The 24,434-nt window shown below is 44.1% G+C and overlaps 1 protein-coding gene across 2 annotated transcripts in view; it reads right to left on the bottom strand.

Moving 5' to 3' along the window:
• FBXO11 (F-box protein 11) overlaps positions 1-24,434 on the bottom strand; it is a 109,993-nt gene that overhangs the window by 54,692 nt on the left and 30,867 nt on the right. For both annotated transcript variants that reach the window (XR_006388869.1, XM_044292044.1), the window contains exon 2: positions 17,979-18,103. Coding sequence is in view for 1 of the 2 variants with exons in the window: in XM_044292044.1 (XP_044147979.1) it covers positions 17,979-18,103 (125 nt within the window). In the remaining variant the exon portion in view is untranslated. The remainder of the gene's footprint in view (positions 1-17,978; positions 18,104-24,434) is intronic.

Here is a 24,434-nt window from a genome sequence, read left to right as displayed (position 1 = left end):
CAGACTGTATGCAGAACCATTTATTTAAAAAAAAAATGATGTTTTCTTGTGTCCAGTCCTTAAAAAAATAAATAAAAAAATAGAACATGTCCTATTATTGTCCGCATAACGGACAAGGATAGGACTGCTCTATTAGGGGCCAGCTGTCTCGTAAATTACGGAATGCACACGGACTTCATCCGTATTTTTTGTGGATCAGAGTTTTGTGGACCACAAAATACATACGGTCGTGTGCATGAGCCATAGGTCAGTTTTACTTCGAAATCTGCACCAAATTTATCAAACATCTTAAGTAAGGGCCCATGCACATGGCCTCTCTTTTGGTCCGCATCCCATCCACGTTTTTTGCATACAGGATGCAGACCCTATTCATCTCCACGGGGTTGCAAAAGATGCGGATAGCACACCCATGTGCTGTCCGCATCCGTTCTGCGGCATCGCCAAAATATACATCATGTCCTATTTCTTGTCCATTTTACGGACAAGGATAAGACATTTTTAGAGAAGTTAAAAAAAAAAAAAAATGGTGGCTTCTACTTGGCTGGGATCTGTGTTATGCGGATCTGCGATGTGCAGACCGCAAAACACTTATGGCTGTGTGACTAAGCCCTAAGACTGCAACTTAACCACTTCATGACCGCCCATACACTATAAAACGTCCTCTGGGCGGTTGTTTATCTCTGAATGGACGTTTCAGAACATCTATTCAAAGATGGCAGCTGCACGCTAATTCTGAAGCTGCCAAGCAGGGGGCACGCTGTCGGTGACAGCAGGGCACCCCAGAGAGAAGGCAGGGACCATTCCTGTATGTCCCTGCCTTCTAGATCGCTGTATACACAGCGCTATGCGCTTCTTGTCCCGGCGGTCATGTGACCGAGAGTGCAGGAGCTGTCGGGTCTTTCACAGACCTCTGTACAGCAAAGTATACTGCTGTACAGCCTCTCTGGGGGTGTATTTCCCTGTAACTGTGACTACTATGTCAGCCCCAGTTACAGGAGAAATCAACAGTAAAAAAATAAATAAAGTGAAGTTAAAGGGGTTGTCCGAGTTATTTTTTTGTTCTTTCTATGTTCCTAACTAGGCAAATGTAACAGCTTTCAAATTAACTCACTTTATCTGCAGTGCCTGGTTTATCAGATTTGACTGAGGGTCACATGACCTGTGATGTTAGCTTCTCTCCCTGCTCTGATAAAGTTTGTTTACAAGCCTGTAAACAAGAAGTCACTGTGCTGGCCACGCCCCCTTCACTGCCTAGGATTCTTAACCCCTGCTGCACAGACTGGCCAGCTGTAGCAGTGAGGAGACAATGCTGGGCACTGGAGTTGACAGACTAGAGAGAGCATTGCACAAGAAGGTAGGGGGAAGATCCTGTGTGTATTAGCAGTGTTATCATACAACTGGTACCTGTAGTTCTACACTTACAAGATGCTGCTGATTCTCCCAGCACTCAGGGCAGTACTTTTATTCACTCCCTTAGCAGTGTCATTATACAGCTGGGACTTGTAGTCCTACACATACAACATGCTGCAGAGTCTTCCAGCAGGCAGACATGTCACTCAGGGCAGCTCTTGTATTCACTCCCTTAGCAGAGCAGGGGGAGGGGCAGAGATTGTTTTTTATTGCATGTAAACAAGGGCCAGAAAAGAACCAGGGAAATGAGGAAAAATATATATATCTTTTTTTCAATGACAACCCCTTTAAATGTCCCACAGAGGTCTTGTATGACCTTATGGGGGACGCAAAGTGTAAAATGTTAAAAATAGATTTTTTTAAAAATAAAAACGACATATTTGGTATTGCCGCGTCCGTGATGGCTGGCTCTATACATATATCACTTGATCCACCCCATCCATTAAACACCATAAAAAATAAATAAAAAAAATAGTGTCAAAAAAGCCATTTTTATCACCTTACATCACAAAAAAGTTCCACACCAAGTGATCAAAAAGGCATATGTCCCACAAAATGGTACCAATAAAATAGTCACCTCATCCCGCAAAAAATGAGCCCCTACATAAGGAAAATCGCTAAAAAAAATTAAATAAAAATATAGCTCCAAAAAAATTTTTTTGTTCTAAAAGTATACATATTAGGTATCAAATTGTCCGTAACAACCAGCTCTAGAAAAATATCACATGACCTAACCCCTCAGGTGATCACCGTAAAAAAAGAAAAACCTTGCCTCACAAAAAACATAATTTAAAGCAATTAAAAATCATATGTACCCAAAATAGTACCAATAAAACTGGCACCTTATCCCCTAGTTTCCAAAATGGGGTTACTTTTAGGGAGTCTCTACTGTAAGGGTGCATCAGGGGGGCATCAAATGGAACATGGCATCTAGAACAAAGCAAAGTCTTCGCAAAACCATACGGCGCTCCTTTTCTTCTGCGACCTGCCGTGTGCCCTTACATCAGTTTACGACCACATGTGGGGTGTTTCTGTAAACCGCAGAATCAGGGTAGTAAATATTGAGTTTTGTTTGGCTGTTAACCCTCGATGTGTTAAAGAAAAAAAATGAATTAAAATGGAAAATGTACAAAAAGAAAAATTGAAATTTGATCTCCATTTTCCTTTAATTCTTGTGGAACACCTAACGAGTTAACAAAGCTTGTAAAATCAGTTTTGAGTAACTTGAGGGGTGTAGTTTCTACAATGGGGTCATTTATGGGGGGCTTCCACTATGTAAGCCCCAAAAAGTGACTTTAGAAATGAACTGGTCCTTAAAAAGTGGGGTTTAAAAATTGCTTCTACAATTCTAAGCCTTCTAACGTCCTAAAAAAATAAAATGACATTTACAAAATGATGCCAACAAAGTAGACATATGGGGAATGTCAAGTAATAAATATTTTATGAGGTATCACTGTTTTAAAAGCAAAGAAATTATGAATTTTTAAAACATTTTTGGTAAATTTGGGATTTTTTCATAAATAAAGGTGAAATATATTGACTCAAATTTATGACCGACATGAAGTACAATGTGTCACGAGAAACACTCAAAATTTTGGATAAATAAAAAAGTGTTCCAAAGTTATTACCACATAAAGTGACATGTCAGATTTGCTCAATTAGGCTCTGTCAGGAAGGGGGTAAATGGCCCAGTCTGGAAGTGGTTAAAAAAATAATAAAAAAAAAATAATAATAATAATAAGCGACGACCTAATAACACAGTGAACCAAATGCAATGTGTAAATCAACAGCCTCCTACCTTAGAGACGCAGAGTTTCTCTTCAATTAGCACCTAATCTATGCAATATAAGACAGTATAGGATTCAGGTAGAGCTGGGCGAATACAGTAATCAAATTCGCCCTTGAAGCCTCTGACGACTGTTTACAATTTAGAATCGTCAAACAGATTTGGCCCACCCCACCTGACCCGTATGTAGTAACCCCCTGCACTGCCGATCTATACGTATGTAGTAAACCCCCTGCACCTGTATTTTACTGTACTGGCTGGGTGATTTTGCCGGAAAATACATATTTTTTTTCCCCAACCCTATGGACTATTTTAAATATAAATTTTGAGTTTTTTTTAAATTAAACTGAAAAATACCAAGACATATACATATATATATATGTCTTGGTATTTTTCAGTTTAATTTAAAAAAAAGCCTCAAAGTTTATATTTAAAATAGTCCATAGGGTTGGGGAAAAAAAATATGTATTTTACGGCAAAATCACCCAGCCAGTACAGTAAAATTACAGTAAAATACAGGTACAGTAAAATTATGGCAGGTTTTGCTCATCAAGGACGAGCTATGTATACAAAACACCACGTCATATGACTACAAAACAACAGCTACTACGGAGGAAGAATGGAAACTTGCTTCTTCATACCGACCAGTACATGACAAATAAAAGATCAAGTGGAAACGAGAAAAATCAAAAGGACAAACGCATGGATCCAATTTTCAGGCGCCTCTCTGCGTCCATGATGCAACGAGAGCATGTGGCCCTGTTGGCAATCAGTCTTCATGGAGGGAACAACCGACCGAGGAGGGGGGGCTAGGTAATCTAAATACGACACAGGATTTACACACCAACAAATAGGTCAAATCATTTACGGACGTGAAAGTCCATAGTTGTTTGGATGTATAAAACACTGTGTACCAGCTAATGAATGCTAACCAGTGACACATTGTGTCCAAGCATCGGCCCAAGCTAAACACTACCTATTACACAGGCGAGCCACCCAACGCATTCAGTCCCACACTGGCATCACCCGGCTGAAGGCTCCAGCGCTGCACTACAGCACCGACGTCCCATGACCTTGCAGCTAAAGGTGCTCCCTCACATTAGATTAAAGGCGGCCATTATAGAAAGTTGCGGTAAAAGATACAGTGCACCGTGCAGTGTTTAAACCTATGCCACCGAAAATGTTCTGCGCACCGGGAGGGCTTCAATCTTAGACCATCGAAAATGGCCGCCACACCGTGAGGGGTTTAAACCTGTATCGCCACAAATGTCTGGTGCACTGTGTGCGGGGCAGGTTTAACTATGCCACTGAAAATGTATGCAGCAGAGTTCAAACCTGCGCCACCGAAAATGTCCAGCACACCGTGAGGGGTTTAAACCAGGACCACCGAAAATGTCCAGCACACCATGAGGGGTTTAAACCAGGACCACCGAAAATGTCCAGCACACCATGAGGGGTTTAACCACTTGCCATCTGGGCCATTTGCCCCCTTCCTGACCAGGCCTAATTTAGCAAAACTGACATATCTCACTTTATGTGGTAATAACTTTGGAACGCCTTTACTTATCCAAGTCATTCAGAGATTGTTTTCTCGTGACACATTGTACTTCATGATAGTCATAAATTTGAGTCAATATATTTCACATTTATGAAAAAATCCCAAATTTAGAAAAATTCTGAAAAAAGCGCAATTTTCTAAATTTCAATTTCTCTGCTTTTAAAACAGAAAGTGATACCTCATAAAATATTTATTACTTAACATTCCCCAGATGTCTACTTTATGTTGGCATCATTTTGGAAATGTCATTTTATTTTCTTAGGACGTTAGAAGGCTTAGAAATTTAGAAGCAATTCTTAACATTTTTAAGAAAATTGCCAAAACCCACTTTTTCAGGACCAGTTCAGATCTGAAGTCACTTTGTGGGGCTTACATAGTGGATACCCCCATAAATGACCCCATTGTGGAAACTACACCCCTCAAGTTACTTAAAACCGATTTTACTAACTTTGTTAACCCTTTAGGCATTCCATAAGAATTAAAGGAAAATGGAGATCAAATTTTTTAATTTCACTTTTTTGGCAGATTTTCCATTTTAATCCAATTTTTTCTTTAACACATCAATGGTTAACAGCCAAAAAAAACCTCAATATTTATTACCCAGATTCTGCGGTTTACAGAAACACCCCACACGTGGTCATAAACTGCTGTATGGGCACACGGCAGGGCGCAGAAGAAAAGGAACTCCACATGGTTTTTAGATGCCATGTCCCATTTGAAGCCCCCTGATGCACCCTTACAGTAGAAACTCCCAAGAAGTGATCCCATTTTGGAAACTAGGGGATAAGGTGCCAATTTAATTGCTACTATTTTGGGGTACATATGATTTTTTGATCATTCATTATAACACTTTATGGGTCAAGGTGATCAAAAATGGGTTGTTTTAGCACAGTCTCTATTTTTACAGCCTTCACCTGAGGGGTTCAGTCAAGTGACAGTTTTATAGAGCAGATTGTTACGGACGTAGCGATACCTAATATGTATACTTTTTATTTATTAAAGTTTTACACAATAATAGCATTTTTGAAACAAAAATAATTATGTTTTAATGTGTCCATGTTCTGAGAGCTATAGTTTTTTTTATTTTTTTAAGAGATTTTCTTAATTTTTTGAGAGATTTTCTTATGTAGGGGCTCATTTTTTGCGGGATGAGGTGACGGTTTTATTGGTACCATTTAGTGGGATATGTGCATTTTTGATCACTTGGTGTTGCAGTTTTTGTGATGTAAGGTGACAAAAATTGGTCATTTTGACACTTTTTTTTACTGTGTTCACCAGAGGGGTTAGGTCATGTGATATTTTTACAGAGCTGGTTTTTACGGACGTGGCAATACCTAATATGTATACTTTTTTTTATTTGTTTCACTTTAACACAATAATAGCATTTTTGAAACCCAAAAAATGATGTTTTAGTGTCTCCATGTTCTAAGAGCTATAGTTTTTTTTATTTTTTTTGAGAGATTTTCTTATGTACGGACTCATTTTTTGTGGGATGAGGTGACTGTTTTATTGGTACCATTTTGTGGGACATATGCGGGACATATTTTTAAAAAATTTTATTCCTTACCTGTGAAACCTTTTTTTTTTTTTTTCTTTTTCCAACACTTTTCGTCCCCCATAAGGTCATACAAAACCTCTGGGGGACATTTACTTCACTTTTTCTTTTTTTTTTTTTTTTCACAGTTTATTTCTCCTGTAACTGGGGCTGAAACAGTAGCCCCAGTTACAGGAAAAATACACCCCCCAGAGAGGCTGTACAGCGCAATACAGAGCTGTACAGCCTCAGTGCAGGGCTGATCGAGGTCTGTGTATGCAGCGATCTAGAAGGCAAGGACACCTGGGAACTGTCCCTGCCTTCTCTTAGGGTTGCCCTGCTGTCACTGACAGCGGGCAACCCGATCAGCAGCTACACGATTAACGTGCAGCTGCAGTTTCTGAACGGACGTTTTAAAACGTCCATTCAGAAATAGAGATCCACCTCTCGGACGTTTATATCCTATCGGCAGACGGGAGGTGGTTAAACCAGGACCACCGAAAATGTCCAGCACACCTTGAGGGGTTTAAACCCATGCCACTGAAAGCATACTCTGCAGGCTTGAAGCTTCTGCAAAATATATGCAGTAGGTTGAGTCCCAAGCAGTCAGAGAAAGCCAATGAGTGCTACGTGGTGAAGAGAGGCAACCGGGTGACCCCGGCATGACAAAGATCAGCATTTCCAGTGACTAATGTCACCTCATGGAGCAGTTTTTCCACTGGAATTACTCAGTAGGGAAGCTGGAACAGAGCAGCAGGAGCAGACGAGTAGGATTCTTTCCTCCGACACAACAGGCTGCCGCTAGCCACAGTTTAAAAAAACAAGTACAGAAAAGCTGGACAACCCCAGAGAATGAAAATGAAACCAACATGGAATGCTGGTAGATTTCAGCTCTGAAGCACAATTGAGTATAAAAATTTGTAGGCTAATATGTCACAGGAGAACACGCGTTTCAACTCAGACTATTACTCCAAAGTTGAGATAAGAAAGTCGCACTAGGGTTGTTTCGATACCGAAATTCCGATTCGATACCATCCGATATCACGCGGAGAAAATAAACCACCAAAAAAGCAGTGTGCATTCTGCATTTTATGGAACAGTCCATTTTTTTTTTTTTTTTTGGGGGGGGGGGGGGGACGGGACAAAGTGACAAAAAAAAATTGCAAATCGGCGTTAACCGCATAGGAGATATTTTTTATTTTTTATATTTTAATAGTTTGCACTTTTTTTGGCCGTGGCAATATGTTTATTTATTGTTTGTATATTTTATATGTAAAATTGGTGTTTGTTTTTAGGGAAATTTAAGATTACACTTACCGGTAATAACTTTTCCATAAGCCCATGACAGCACCCTTGAGAGACCGCCTCCATCCAGGACAGGAAACAGGAACTTTCGTGTAGAGGTCATAAGGAGGAGCATGGCCCCGAGACCACCAGTTAATCGCAAGAACTTGTCCTAGACCACACTCTTTTTTTGGTATATATGATTCTTTTTTTTTTATATATATTTTCTCTTTTTTTTTTATATATATATATATATTTTTTTTTTTCCTGCATTAATTCTATACAGGGTGGGAATAAACCCGGGTGCTGTCATGGGCTTATGGAAAAGTGATTACCGGTAAGTGTAATCTTAAATTTCCATTGCGCCCATGACAGCACCCTTGAGAGACGACTAGAATAGAAATCCCTTTATTTCTTAGGGTGGGACTACCGCCTGGAGGACTTTCCTACCGAAGGCTAGCTGTTCTCTATTGCCTAGGTCTAATCTGTAGTGACGAAAGAAGGTGCCAGGCGACTGCCATGTGGCTGCTCTACAAATCTGTTCTAAGGTAGCGTCAGCCCTTTCTGCCCAAGTGGTGGAGACTGATCTTGTGGAATGGGCACCAAAACCCCCCGGGGGATCCTTTCCAGCTGAAGAATAGGCCAAATTAATGGCTCTCACGATCCATCTGGAAAGGGTTTTAGCAGAGGCTGGGAGACCCTTATTTTTCCCACTAAATTGAATGAAAAGTTTTGAGGTTTTCCTCCACTGACTAGTAACCTCTAGATAATGAGATAGGTATATTTTTACATCTAAACAGTGCAGTTTTTCCTCTTTTTCATTTCTCGGATTTTGACACAGGGAAGGAAGGATAATGTCCTGTGTTCTATGAAACATAGAAACCACTTTCGGTAAGAAGGAAGGGTCTGGTTTAATGAGTACCCTATCATCTAGGATGTTAGTGTAAGGAGGCGAGGTAGAGAAGGCCGAAATCTCACCAACCCTCCTTGCTGAGGTAATTGCCACAAGAAACGCTGTTTTGAAGGACAAGATTTTTATGGGTAACTGTTTAAGTGGCTCAAAGGGAGGTTCTGTGAGGCTAGTGAGGACCAAGTTGAGGTCCCAGGGGGGAATTGAAGGTCCAGTTATAGGCCTAAGCCTGCTGATGGCTTTAAAGAATCTTCGGACCCACGGGTGGCTAGCGATGGGAGAATCAAAGAATGCACTCAAAGCGGATACCTGTACTTTAAGAGTACTTGGCCTCAAATTTTCCAGCTTGCAGAAAATCTAAAACCTTACACATAGGTGGGGGATTTAAAAGGATTCACCGGATCTTTGGCAAACTTCTGGAAGGTGTTCCAAATTCTGAGATAAATAGAGGAGGTGACATCCTTCCTGCAGGATAGTAAAGTGGAAACTACATTCTTGGAGAGTCCTCTACTTTCTAGGATCTCCCCCTCAAGAGCCATGCTGTTAGGTGTAACTGCTTCACACTCGGATGATTGACTGGTCCTTGGGATAGAAGGTCTTGCCTCTCCGGGAGAATCCAAGGGTCCGTCAAGGATAGCTTCCTCAACCAGGTTCTTCTGGGCCAGAAAGGAGCAATTAAGATCACTGTCGTTCTTTCTTGTCTCAACTTCTGTAAGAATCTTGGAAGAAGTCTTAATGGAGGAAAGGCGTAGAGGAGCTGGTTCGGCCAGTGAAGGGAGAAGGCATCTATTCCTGTTGGTGAATCTCTCTCGCTGAGGGAAAAGAAAAGATGATACTTTGTTTTCTCTGGTGGCAAATAAGTCCAGATGAGGACGACCCCAAAGTTGAATTATTTGATCGAACACCATTTGGTTCAGACACCATTCCCCCTGGTCTAGTGTATTTCTGCTTAAGAAATCTGCCACCTTGTTTTCTGTACCTTTTAGATGTACTGCCATAAGGGACGGAACAGAAGGAATTATAAGGGAAAAGATATCCGTTGTTAACTGCATAAGATTTTCTGATCTGGTTCCTCCTTGTTTGTTCAGATAGGAGACAACTGTGGCGTTGTCCGAAAAAACCTTTATAGATTTTCCGTGCAGTAAAGGAAGAAACTCTTAAGGCGAAAAAGACCGCTCTCAGTTCCCTCATGTTTTGGGAGTCTAGACTCTGCTCTCTTTCCCAAACACCTTGTCTTAAGTACCCTTGGCAACAGGCCCCCCAACCGGAAGGACTTGCGTCAGTGGTAAGGGTAACAAAATTTTGTTGGATCCAAGGGAGCCCCTGAGACAGGTTTGCAGGATTCAGCCACCAGTGAAGGGACTGGATCACTTGGGGGGTGAGTGTGAGAGGTGTATCTAACGGGCGGAGGGAACCCTGCCACTCCTTCAGAATTTGCCACTGTAGGGGTCATGAGTGAAGATGGCTCCAACTGACCGCTGGTATAGTGGAAGTCATTCTGCCCAAGACCGCCATTGCTTGTCTGATAGTAGGGTTCTTTGTCGATATCAGGGACTGAACCTGTTGTATTAATCTCTGAATCTTGTCTTGGGGTAGAATACAGAGTAGTTTCTTTGAGTCCAGCATCATTCCCAGAAAGACACAAACTTGGGAAGGTATTAGATGTGATTTTTCCCCATTTATTTGCCAGCTGAGGTCTTCTAGGATCTGCACTACTTTCTTGAGGTGTACTTCTAGAAGGGATTCTGACTCCGCTACCACCAGGAGATCGTCTAGGTAAGGAATCACTAAAATGTCTCTTTCCCTTACATGAGCCATGACTTCTGCCATGACTTTCGTGAAAAGTCTGGGAGCTTGAGAAATCCCAAAGGGAAGGGCTGTATATTGTAGGTGCTGAATGTGACCTCCTATTGAAACAGCGACTCTGAGGAATTTTTGACAGTCTAGCCGAATAGGGATGTGGTAGTACACATCTCTTACATCTATCGTAGCCATGAAGCAGCCCCTGAAAAGATGTTTTACAACTGATTGGATCGACTCCATTCTGAATTTTTTGTAAGAGAGGAATTGATTTAAATCCTTTAGATTTATGATAGTTCTGAATGTTCCATCCGGTTTGGGGACCAGAAAAAGGGAAGAGTAAAAAACCCTGCCCTTCTCCGCCTCCAGCACCGGAATTAGAACATTTTTTCGAAGTAGGGAAGCAATCTCCTGTTGTAACGCTAGATTTTTTTCCCGGGTTTCCTAGAAAATTCGTAATTTTGAATCTGTCCGGTGGGTGGGAGACAAACCCACTGAGTTTACTGAGTCTGCCTCGTCAAAGGGATACTTCCTTTTCACATTTTTTGGGACAAATTTTTTTTTATCGGGTCTTTTCCATTCCCTCTGTATTAAAAACTTTATATTCTCATTTACGGGAAATACTCTAGATTTTTTCTGCCCGAGGTCACCAAACATGATATCCTGAACGGATCTTGGGTCTTTGGGTTCGTCTACTTTCATGGTCGCACGAACTGCTTTTAGTAAAGCTTCCGTATCATCCAGGGAAAAAAGTGGCCTGCCCGTGGATTCTTCATCCTGGGACGAGTCTGGGCTATCTAGGATTTCTCCTGTATCACTATCCTCTAAAGGATCCGAGTCAGATTTATTAGCCGTGCCTGATCTGGTTCCAAGGGAGGTAGAGGCTACAGAGGGAAAGCTCTTTTTGAAATCTTTCAGGGAATCCGAGACCTCTGTCTTCACCATCTCCCTAATACTCTGCAGAAGGGATGGGGACTCCTCCTCCACTAGTTTCTCAATGCAACATTGACATAGTTTTTTCAACCAAGAGGGGGCCAGTTTCTTTTTACAGACGGCACACTCCTTCCCTCTGGTCTTTGAAATTGCCTTTCTAGGGCCCTCTTTTACAGTCTAAAAAGCAGGAGAAAAAAGAGGGAAAGGAGATTTAGCCTAACTAAAAGGAAATAAGTGATGGGGAATGATCCCCCTTACCCCACCAGGAGTACCGGTCTGCTCTCATGACCCTCCTGTTGATCGGCGCGTTGGACACTCTCCTCCTCCATGCTGCTGTGGGATAGAGTGACTGCCAGGATCCAAAAGAAATTTGGCTTCCTATAATGCTGACCGTGCGCCTGTGGGTCCAATCCCCTCGGTCGGGTCCTGCTGAAAACTCTCTGCGGCCTAAGTAGGAGAAGGCACTTCCTACTTCCGGAAAGCACGCTACATGCGTTCCAAATACCGGAAGTCTCTACCGAGACCCGGATCTCGCGATTTTGTTCTCTCTTCTTCCCCCCCCCCCCCCCCCCCGAGCGCGAGGTGAGGAGGAGGCCCCGCCCGCCTGAACACTGCCAGGAAGGACCAGCGTGCCGAACGCACCTCTCGGTGAGCCCGGGACTGCAGAGTAGCGGCCAGCGCGGCGTAAGCCAGACCCCAGCAGCAGGCACCAGACTCCGGCCGGCGGCTCCTAGAGGAGACTTATGCCGGAACAGGTAACCCCACTTTGATAAAAATCCTCCGGGGCCCTGCAGCCTAGCTTCTTCCTCTTCTCCACGAACAGTCTTCTGTCTAGGACAGGAAACAGGAACTGGTGGTCTCGGGGCCATGCTCCTCCTTATGAGCTCTCCACGAAAGTTCCTGTTCCTTGTCCTGGATGGAGGCGGTCTCTCAAGGGTGCTGTCATGGGCGCAATGGAAAAGATGTGTTTTTTTTTTCCTTTTTATGTAATAACTTTTCCCCCCTTAGGGGCTAGAACCTGGGACCTTTTCATCTCTTGTCCTATTCACCCTAATAGAGCTCTATCAGGGTGAATAGGATCTCACACTTTCCCTGCTGCCCTGTGCACACAGCAGCAGAGAGATTACCATGGCAGCCAGGGCTTCAGTAGCCATGGTAACCGATCGGAGCCCCAGGATTACACTGCTAGGGCTCCGATCAGAAGCTGCCACTGCACCACCAATGAAGATAACTCACCTATTAATACAAATACAGGAGGCGGGTGCCAGCGGCAGAATCAGGTGCACCTGAAGGTGTTAACTGCCACGGATCACAGCGCCCCGTCATAGAGGTCGGGTGTCGGCTATGTGATTCTGCTGCTGGCACCCGCCCTCATGTATTTGTATTAATGGGCGAGTTATCATTGATGGTGCAGTGGCCTCAGCCCCTCCCTCTTATTGGCGGCAGCAGCAGCACGGGGGGGTTGGGGGAGTGACTCCTTTTACCTTGTGCTGCTGAGGAGAACATCGCGCACGCTGAGAGCAGCGTGCGTGCCAGGTTCTCTGATACTAGGCTGCGCAGTAGGTGCAGCCTAGTATCGGTAAACGTCAATTCCCGGTATCGCAGGGCTTGACAAAATTCCTTGGAATCTAGGAGCCAGCAAAAAAAGTTAGGAGCAGTTTATTTTTATTTTTTTACCTTATAAAGCCTTATTGTCAGCGACAAAAATAACACCTCTTAAATTATCATCTAAAGACGTCTAGAACCAAAACATGGGCATTACCACCTATACAGCGGCAGCGTACAGAACGGCGCACACAGCGGCAGGGTACAGAACGGCACTAACATATACAGCGGCAGGGTACAGAACGGCACTAACATATACAGCGGCAGGGTACAGAACGGCACTAACAACATATACAGCGGCAGGGTACAGAACGGCACTAACAACATATACAGCGGCAGGGTACAGAACGGCACTAACAACATATACAGCGGCAGGGTACAGAACGGCACTAACAACATATACAGCGGCAGGGTACAGAACGGCACTAACAACATATACAGCGGCAGGGTACAGAACGGCACTAACAACATATACAGCGGCAGGGTACAGAACGGCACTAACAACATATACAGCGGCAGGGTACAGAACGGCACTAACAACATATACAGCGGCAGTGTACAGAGTCGCACACACATCCGCACGGTCAGTCGCCCTGGAGCACATGATGCAGAACCACTGCGTCCTTCCTACCTCCTCCGCTCCCCCCGATGCCACCCTGTCAACCCCGCTCTCCGCCCACGGGTCACACCACCCCACTTGGCCTTAGCCACGAGCAGCATCCAGTGAGCGGGCAGGGCGGATCCGGGTAACATCCATGTGAGGGCAAATACCCAGGCACCAGGACAAAATTCCTGATAGCCATGGCGACCTGGCACCCGGTATTTGTCGAGCCCTGCAGGATCGAATAGATACCAGTACAAAAGTATCAATTGGGTAAGGGTACCAATAATTCAATACCTGCTACAACCCTAAGTCAGACAAATGAGAACTGCCAGCCAAATGTTTATTCAGCCCATAGCATGGGAGCTGGGAGACAGCAGTGGGCAGCTCAAGAACAAAATGATCAGGCAAGATGAAAGCCAACCCGGATCTCCTCCGACATATTCTGTCAGGGAAGGCGTGGGGGCTCCCATATATAATAAATAGCCAAACCCGATGAAATCAGTGGCTTCACCCAATGTTTATGGCCAGATAATATCACAAATCCAACAAGCTTTAAGTTCCCACCTTCCCTTAGTCTCTACCACTGGTATTTTCAATGCATGAGCAGCCAGCCCCGAGCCTCTGCTCCACCCAACATAACTCACACCGCGGTGGCCAGAACCTTCCAGCACACTCCTCCACTGCTACTGTATGTGCAATATCCCCACCTACGTCTCTTCCAGTACACTGCTTCATGTATTTCATGGGAGCACCTAGTGCTCGCTTCATAAACAGAGACCGATAGTATACATTATCTGGACAAAGGATCTCCGAATGGCAAAACCTTTAAAAATCCGAACTTTGGGACAACACTGATGACTGATATTTCCATAGGAAATCAGTGATGGCTAACCTCCAGCACTCCAGCTGTGGTGAAACTACAACTCCCAGCATGCTCCATTAATTTCAATGGAGTTCTGAGAACAGCCAAGCAAGTGTGCATCTTGGGAGTTGTAGTTTTACCACAGCTGGAGTGCAGGAGGTTAGCCATCACAGGGATAGGTCATCAATATCAGATGAGTGGTGGTCAGACACCCCCACGATCAGTCATTAGCAGCAGCATATTCTGATGGCCATTCTCATTCACTTGATTTAAATGGGGCAGCACGGTGGCTCAGTGGTTAGCACTGGAGCCTTGCAGCGCTGGGGTCCCGAGTTCTAATCCAACCAAGGACAAAATCTGCATGAAGTTTGTATGTTCTCTCCATGTTTGTGCGTTTCCTCCGGGTTCTCCATTTTCCTCCCAGACTCCAAAGACATACTGATAGGGAGCTTAGATTGTGCGCTCCATTGGGGATAGTGTGATGCTAATGTCTGTGGAATATAGTGGCGCTATACAAGTGTGTATAATAAAGAATAAAGGGAGTGTGTCATCCGAAAAAGACCTATTGTTAATATTACTTATGTTAAAGGAATCCTGTCAGATTGCGCCTTTGCCGCAAATGGCTCAACCCTGCTCAGGAAATGTGTCACCAAAAGTTTTAGCTGCCAGTTAAAAGTAAATCTAACACATTCTTTTCTTCTAATCGGATTTTGTTTTCCTATTTCCTGCACATGATGAAGGGGCGGCCATCTTGCCTGAGCTGTTCTTAACAGCATTTAGAATTGCTTTACTGCAGCTACATGGGCCATAGACACAATGGTAAGGGGATACTCATTGACTTCTATGGTAGAGTTTTCTGGGCATGCTCTGTGACCTGTGCAGAGGTCATTGTACGAGGAAAGAATAGATAAGCTCTGAGTCACCTATTGTGAATGGTGGATCCTGTCTTATCTGTTACTCTAATCCTGTCTAATGAGCTCACCTCTGTGTATATATAAGCAGATCACTTTACTACAGTTATCTGTACAGAGCGTAAAGAAGTAGCGCCTATTAATAGGTTTAGGCCTGTTTCACACTTGCGTCGTGTTATTCCAGTTTTGAGATCTGGCCTAGGATATCAAAACCAGGCCAAAAAGCTTCTGTTTTGTCCCCAATCATTGTCAATGGGGACAAACTTAAAAAGGATGCATTCCGTTCCATGTTTTGATCAGACACAAAACCGCCGTAAGCTGGAACGGTTTTGATCCAGTTTTGAGAACCTGATCTCAAAACCGGAAACCAAAACGCAAGTGTGAAACAGGCCTTAGCGGCCAGTGCGAACACAGCAGGATTTTAAGGGTTTTGTTTAAATATGGATATTGACCTGGAAAATGTAAAAAATAAATAAAATCAAGAACTGTTTAAAAATATATGTTATACGTAAAAATGTGATTTAAACAATAGGTAATTTTCTATAAAAAAAAACTAATCATAAAGCCATTTTGCTGAACTAAAAGTTAGTATTTTGTCCTAACCTGAAGTCATTGTGGGAACAAGAGTCATCGGGGCGTATAACTGGAATCCCCGAATCACGGCTGCTAGCCCACTTTGCTCTGACATTCTCTTAGCTTCCCAACATCAGCGCTAGCTCCTCAGAAATCTCGTGCCCTGAACTTCCTCCTCACTCGCATGCGCAGTGAGCTAAGGTGCATACACCTCAATTTCAATAGCTCACTGCGCATGTGAGGAGGAAGCCCAGTGATCAAAGACAGGCGAAAGATTTCAAAGGGGCTTGCGCTGAAATCGGGAAGTCAAGGGAACATCAGAGAGGGCTGGCGGAGGTGACTTTGTGATTAGGGGATTCCAGTTCTACCACAATGACCTAACTTATATCAGCAAAACAGCTTTATGGTTATTTTTAAGGAAACAAAATTCGAAAACTAACGTGCTGGGCAGTAACATGCCATTTGTTGTATAGCCACAATCTGATCACAGGTTCCCTTAAAAAAAAAAATTAAGAATTTTTGGTGATTTATTTTTATTTTTTCCATGTCACTATATTTAAAGAGCATCTGTCAGCATGATCAGCCTTATTAAACCAGGAATACTTTCTGGTAGGGTTGATCATGTAAAATGAAACCCTTTTGTCACTCGGTTTTATAGCTGCCACGAAATAATAGAATAGTTTTTATATTTATGCATATGACCTACTTTAATAGGACTGATCACGCTGAGGGTCCATTCACCCGTCCGTAGTATATTGCGGATCCGCAATACAACCGTCCGGCACCCCCCCCCCCCCCCCCCCCCATAGAACTTCCTATTCTTGTCCGCAATTGCAGCCAAAAATAGGACATGTTCTATTTTTTGTGTGGAGCCGAAGCCTGGAAGTTCGGGGCCACATACATTTCTCCACATACATTTCTGCCTCACCGAGAATGAATGGTTCTGCACCCTATTCCCAATATTGAGGAACGGATGCGGACCCATTTGCGGACGTGTGAATGGACCCTGACAGATGCCATTCAGGGAGGGATAAAAAAATAAATAAAAAAAAAGGCCTAAAATTCCGGTCTTTTGAGAGCAGCCCCATGGTCCATAGACACAATGAATAGGAGGGGACCTCACTGACTTCTATGGGATTTTTCTAGGCATGCTCTGACCTATGCAGAGGTCAGGATGGAGGAGATAAGCTGTGATATCACCTGTTGTGAATGGTGGATCCTGTGTTATCTATATATAGAGGTGTTACTTATCATTGTAGTTCTTCCTGTGTTCATAATGGCTACTGAAAAGCCACCTGTACATAATAGGAAATCATGACCTATTAGAACAGGGATCAAAAACCTCCGGCACTCCAACTGTTACGAAACTACAACTCCCAGAACCCTCCTTTGACTTCTCTTGGAGTTACAAATACAGCCAAGTATGAATGCTAGGAGTTGTAGTTTCACAGCAGCTGGGGTGCTGAAGATTGCCAATTCCTGCATCGGACAAAGAGACCAGTGAGAAAAATTGCACTATTATATACATAATTTTTTTTTTTTTATTATAGTGACATTGAAAATTATATATAAAAAACAAAAAAACAAACTGAAAAGAAAAAGAAAAAAAAAGTTCTAAGTAAAACTTAATTTAGATAGGTCATTTTCTAATTACACATTTCCTTTACATGAAATCTGCAATGGAAGAACTCTACATGTAGCCTTACTCTAACAGCCTCCCGCAGACTACTCATTCCATGTTCCTCAAAAATCCCAAGTAACAGATTTTCATTCCTTAAACTGTCCATACACATTATACTTTTGTCAGCAGAACCTCCCCAAAAATGGCGGATTCAGCCAAAACACTAGTGTGTGGGGAGCTTCCGACTCTCCCCTGACACATCATTAATATTTTCATCCGATCCTTTTGTATCGCAGCAGCTTTCTCCGCTCTCCCCACAGTCGATTGTGTATGGGGAAGCTGGGAGGGAGACGGGAGAGATCGCTGTCGGTAGAATCGGTCATTCGGCCGGCAGCTACTGAATGTGTATGGCCAGCTTTACACTCAATGTCCAAGATTTGTCACCTTGCTTTTCTCACACTTCATATATGTTTAGTGTGACCAGGCCTCATTTTTCGGTTTCAGAACTTCAAATGCCGAAGGACGTATTAAGACAATCACCCATTTTACTCAAACTCACAAATAAAATAAAAGCAGCATGACTGTACCTCCATACTGTTTTTTGTTGGACAGGCTGTTCTTTTAGGGACGAGAGTTTTTCTGCGAAGTTGATATGGACTATTCTGTGCACCAGGACCTGATTCTTCTGCAACCATGTCTGCAGGCACTTCATCTAAAAGAAAGAAAAACGTGTTACTACATGCATCAAATAAATACCTCTTTAAACCAGAACCAGACAGATACAAATTTCACAAACTACGTAAAAAAAGGCACAAAATGCATTTGTATTAGGAATGGGAAAAACTGGTCCTATAAAAGTCTGAGGGAAAGCTCCAGCAGAATTGCTCATTTTCAAGCAGGATCAGTCCCAATAACATAAGGAGGTACTGATTGGGACATCAAATGCCCTGTTGGTGGAATTTTCACGATTATATAGCCTGTGTTTTCTTGAATGGTGTTAGTCCTAAATAAACAAAGGCCAGATCACACCCAGGTCTTTTCTGCAGATGGAAACTGTCTCCTATTGTTATTAATGGGAGTCTGATCCACCATGCATACCGCAGCGATTTCCACGCAGTTTTCCCAACCGCATCACGGAACCACGTCATAGTGAGTGTCCCCTCGAAGGATTAGCCTCAATGAACGGGGTTAAAGCTGCAGGAAAATCTGCCACATTCAAAATGCAAAAATGAGGTTCAGACTCCGGTTTTAGCTATGGATTTAGCAGTGGAAATATTTGCAGTGTGAACATACCCTTAAAGGGATGTTTGTATTTTGTAAGGTAATGGCATGGGGTCTGGGCACTGCTCTCCGCATCCGCATTTCCGTGCTTCGGCTCCGCAAAAAATACAACATGTTCTATTCTTGTCCACAATTGCGGACATGGATAGGCAGTTCTATGGTGGGGTGCCGGCCGGGTGTATTGCGGATCACACAACGGAGGTGTGAATGGACGCCAAGAGATGTTGTTTGCAAACCTTCCGTTTTTTTTATCACGCGCGTGAAAAACGCATCAAAATGCAGTGCACCCGCGCGGAAAAAACTGAACGCAATCGCAGACAAAACCGACTGAACTTGCTTGCAAAATGGTGCAAGTTTCCCTGAACGCATCCGGACCTAATCCATCACGCTCGTATGAAAGAGTCCTTAATGTCTTTAAATCATCGAGTATGCGCCCGTCTGCTGAAACAAACCGCTATAATTAAGATGTCCAAGTCGTCCTCACAACAGCAGGGGACATCTTCATTTTAAAAACTATCACTAAATGTGCAGCAGGCTAGCTCTGCGCATTTACAAAACAGTAATTGATGGCGTCGAGTCTGTATTCCTACTTTAATAATTAATAAAATCACTAACTGTGCACACTCCAAGATCATGTTGGAGACCAGTTTTTTTCCTTTTAATCTAAATGGGTACAAAATTAATTTCATGATAAATATCTTTGGGTAGCACCTGAGCTGTTTATTGCTTTTCTTTCATCTAAAGACAGCCCCAAATCGCCTGCTTTTCCTCAGCTGTAGAATTAAATTCTGTCTGCCTGCAGCTGCCACTAGGGGGAGCTACTAAATACCTTTTTTATACTCCATTTCACTCACTGAAAGTCTTCAGCTAGCTCGGCTGGCAAGCAGACAATATTCTTTTAGGATGAGGATTTTATTAGGATGAGGATTAGTTAATGATTTTGATAATGATTGCCTATCCCCATCAATGAGGTTAGCCACCACAGGTATAGAGGCTGTGCTTGGTATTACATCACAGGTCCATTCACTGGAATGGGACGGAGTTGCACATAGGCCTGGGAAGAGGTTGTGCCACTCACTGGAGCACCATGGTTTTTTTTTTCAAAACAGCTGATTGTTGGGAGTCGGACCCCCACCAGATATTGATGGCTTGTCCAGGATAGTTCATCAATATTAAAATCCCAGAGAACCCATTTAATCGCAGTGATTGGCTGCAGTGTCATATCTATGTCATGAGGGATCAGGAGGTACAGAGACTAGAGAGTGATCTGGAAGGTTTAGATAGAGGAGTGGTGGGTGGTCAGTAAGGAATCAGACCACTGAGAGTCTTCAGCCATGGGGGGTAATGTAATTCAGTGGCGGTCAATTGAGGAACATCGTCAGGCCATTTTCTGAAGTACCAGTTAAAGGGCCCAATGGAGAGCATCAGAGCAGGGAAGTATATTACAAAAAGTTCTACTTTGACATTTTGGGCTAACTGAAAGGCCATTTATCAGAACACCCTAGAAATAAAAGCCTAAAGGCATAATGTACTAATCCGTTCTAGCAAAATTAGGTTTTTGGTCCTTGTCATGGATGACCAAAAATAGGAGTATTTTTTGTTTTGTTTTGATTGACAATGTAATGTGTTCACATTTATGAAAGAGTTGAACAACATGACTGAATGACGAAGCTTGTGAGATTTACATAAATCTAATAACATTTACTACAACAAAAAAAAAAAACTTAAAAAAACAAACAGCGCACACAAACTAGCACCGCACCCATTTACAAGTAAAATTCCCATCGCTTTCTATGCCGTGTATGTCACTGTGGAAGGTATGGCATGTACACCGTAATAATGCTATAATTATCCGACGCTTAGCTGCGTTACCTCGGATAATCTCAACTGCAGTCAAGCCACGATTCCCGGGGAAAACGCAGGGAAAAACCTGCCGCCGTCTATTATAAAAGCACCCGCTGAACAATGCAGTAAATAAGGCTGCTTTCAATCTTGTTGATGAAGCCGTCATCTCAAGAAAATGACAGTGCATAGAAACTAAGAATGAGGCGCCATACGGTGTCACCGGAGGTAAAAGTCGAGGAGAGCATGAGCCGTGCCGCAGGAAGATGCCTTCACTGCAGAGAGGACACAAGCTCACTGTCCACGCCGACTTATTAACCACTAATGTGCCAGGTTACAGACTAGAAATGCTCCTGTCCTATAGGTACCTGATTATAATATAGTCCTAGAAAGTATCTAGGGAGAGGTCCCTGACCACAAGTGCTGCCATCACAGCTTGCATGGGGCCATCACCCAGCTTTCTACAGACCCACATAGAAATCAGCAATATCTGGAAATTCAACTGTGTTGTCTATTCTTTATGGGGTCACCAGATGGCGATATACATCCTTAAGAGCAAAAACCAAGGGATTAGCGTTAAAGTCATGACTGTTTTCAACCAGCTCCAAATAATTTTTCCCCTTGGGTTATCCAGGAAAAGATAATGCTGACTTATCCTCAGGATAGGTCATCATTCTCACATCAGCAGGGGTCCAAGTCCCGACACCCCTGTCCATCAGCTGTTACAGGGCGCCGCTGAACTCAAACGCTAAGGCCTCATGCACCGCGGATCGGCAAAAAACGGAAGCCGTCCGTGTTACCTTCCGCAATTTGCGGAACGGAAGCCGGCAATATAAATGCCTATTCTTGTCCGCATAGCGCGGACAAGAATAGGACATGTTATGTTTTTTTTTTTGTTTTGTTTTTTTGCGGGGCCGCGGAACGGAGACACAGATGCGGACAGCACACGGAGCCGCCAAAACAATGGTCGTTTGCATGAGTCCTAAGGGTACTTTCACACTAGCGTTTTTTCTTTTCCGGCACCCAGTTCCGTCACAGGGGCTCTATACCGGAAAAGAACTGATCAGGCATATCCCCATGCATTCTGACTGGAGAGCAATCCGTTCAGGATGTCTTCAGTTCAGTCGTTTTGACTGATCAGGCAAAGGATAAAACCGTAGCATGCTACAGTTTTATCTCCGGTGAAAAAAAACTGAAGACATGCCTGAATGTCGGCATTTTTTCCCATAGGAATGTACCGGAATGCCGGATCCGTCTTTCCGGTCTGCGCATTTGCAGATCGGTAAAAGTGTGAAAAAAGATACAAGACGGATCCGTCTGTCCACATGAAGAGCGGAGAGACGGATCCGTCCTTGCAATGCATTTGTGAGACGGAGCCGCATCCGTCTCACAAATGCTTTCTGTCAGCGACAGATCCGGCGGCCAGTTCAGACGACGGAACGGCCCGCCTGATCACACTGCCGCAAGTGTGAAAGTACCCTAAGATGAGTGATGCAGGCACCCGGCAGCTTTCCAAGTACAGCGCCGTACATCGTATAGTGGCTGTGCGTGGTATTGAAGCTCAGCTCCATTGTCTTGAATAGGGCTGTGCTGTAACTAGGCCAAGTGACCAATGTACAGTGATGTCACCGGCCTAGGAAGAGGCTGCGGTGCTCAAGGCCTCTTCTAACAGCTAATCATCGGGGGTCCCGGGTGTTGCACCCCCTCAGATCTGATACTGATTACCTATCCTGAGAATAGGACCTCATGCACACGACCGTATGTGTTTTGCGGTCCGCAAAAAAAAAAAAAAAAAAGTGGGGCTACGGAACGGACATACTGATAGCACACTGTACTATCCGCATTTTTTGTGGACCCATTGAAATGAATGGGTCCGCATTCTATCCGCAAAAAAAAAAAAAAAAAAAAAAAAAAAAAAAAGGCCCAAGGCCTCAAAAAACGGATCCTCAAAAAATACAGATGACATCCGTGCACATTCTGTATTTTGAGGAACACATTGGTGTATAACAAAATGCAAATAAGGTGTACCACCGGACATGATTTCATACCAGAGTTGGGGAGAAGGGGCCAAGTAATGCGCTTACGTCTTACCTTTCCCGACCTTGTATCCCGACAGTAGTTAGCTGCTCTTGCGCACTGGCCCGTAATTTTTCCCTACCCTCTAACCGCTGCTGAGGCTCCTGGCGCATGCACAGTGTCAGCCAGTGTCCAGCTGAGAGGTAAGGCGCAAGCACATTAGGTGGCCCCTTCTCCCCAACTCTGGGTGAATTTTCCCTACTCCGTTGTTGTGCGCCTGAGCAGCGCGGCACACCTCCTTCCAAAGCTGGGAACGTCATGTCCGGTGCGGTCGCGTCACAACAGGAAGTGACGATGGTAGGGAAATTTCATGGAACACTGGCTCAAACCTCAAATCCCAGCACAGCCCTCAGTTCACAGCACACAGACTCCTGAGCTCCAGTGCTAGAGGGAGGTAAATCCACACACCTGGCAGTGCTGGCTGGTTTTTATGCCTGGCAAAACCCACCCAGCACTTTGACTTCTCCTAGTAAGAACAGTCCCGGATCAGCTGTAACAGCCATGCTAAATCTTTAGGTGTCAATTAGCAATAGCTGCTGCTGACACAAAATACCGGCTCTTACTTCACCAAGGCCAGGAACCTCGGTGACACATACCTTCCATACACAATGATTCCAGGTACCTTCTTACATCCCCCTCCTTTGTTTGTTCAACCCTGAGGGGGTGAACACCTGTCATACAGTATTGCAGGGCATCTGCGCTTCCCTGCAACCAGCCTTCCCGGTGTTCCATGGAGAACTTAAAGTTCTGTAAGGATAGGAACCACCTAGTGATTGGGGCATTTCTCTCTTTGGCCTGGCTCATCCACTTGAGAGGAGAGTGGTCAGTCACCAGGTAGAACTTTCTCCCCAAGAAATAGTAGCGGAGAGACTAGTGTGCCCACTTGATAGCCAGGCATACTCTCCACTATGCTATACCTGGTTTCAGCTGGGGTGAGCTTGTGGCTTAAAGACAACGGGATGCTCATTGACTTCCTGAGAGAGTAGAGCACCGAGGCCTACTTAGAAGGCATCTGTCTGTTCCACAAACTCCCTATTGAAGTCGGGCGTCACATGTGATGAAGGCAGTTTTCTCTATGGCAGCCTCCGTTAAAGGGTTTCTGTCACCTGAAAAATGGGCATTAAGCTGGCTGACATTAGCGATGTGCCAATGTCAGCTGCTGAACATAACTATATTAGAGCCACCTCACTGCCCGAAGCCTTTATTGAGAAAAACAAACTTTTATAATATGCTAATAAGCCTCTAGGAGCGGGGGGCGTTGCACCTGCTCCTAGCGGTGCCGTTTGCCCACCTTTTCACGCTATTCTTCTCTTGATTGACAGGGCCAGGGAAGCGCTTCTCTCCTCCTGCTGGCCATGTCTAAGAAAATGTTGCGCCTGCGCCGTCCTGTCCAGTATTCGGCGCAGGTGCAGCGCTCAATGCGTCACGGTGAGGAAGCCGGTTGCTGGAAAACGTCCTTCCCTGGACGTTTTCTTAGTAGACGCGTCCAGAGGGAGGAGAGCAGCCACCAATGATTTAATCGTGTAGAAGGGGGGGTTCCCGCAATTAATACTATACTTAGAAGAGGGGGAGTAGAAGGGAGGGACTGTGGCCACTGCACCGCCAATGAATATAGTTAATATGCCTGAATACAAACGTAGCCTGCATGTGCTGGCCATATCCCATACCTGGCCTCCATTACTGCGCACCGTGATCCGCCGCAATTAACCCCTCCGGACCTGAGGGGTTAATTATGGCGGACCACGGCGTGCAGTAATAGAGGCCAGGTATGGGATATGGCCGGCACATATAGGCTACGTTTGTATTCAGGCATATTAACTATATTCATTGGTGGCGCAGTGGCC

This window comes from Bufo gargarizans, chromosome 4 (assembly GCF_014858855.1).
Source record: "Bufo gargarizans isolate SCDJY-AF-19 chromosome 4, ASM1485885v1, whole genome shotgun sequence".
NCBI classification, from domain to species: Eukaryota; Metazoa; Chordata; class Amphibia; order Anura; family Bufonidae; genus Bufo; species Bufo gargarizans.
This window is presented reverse-complemented; position numbering and strand designations above follow the sequence as displayed.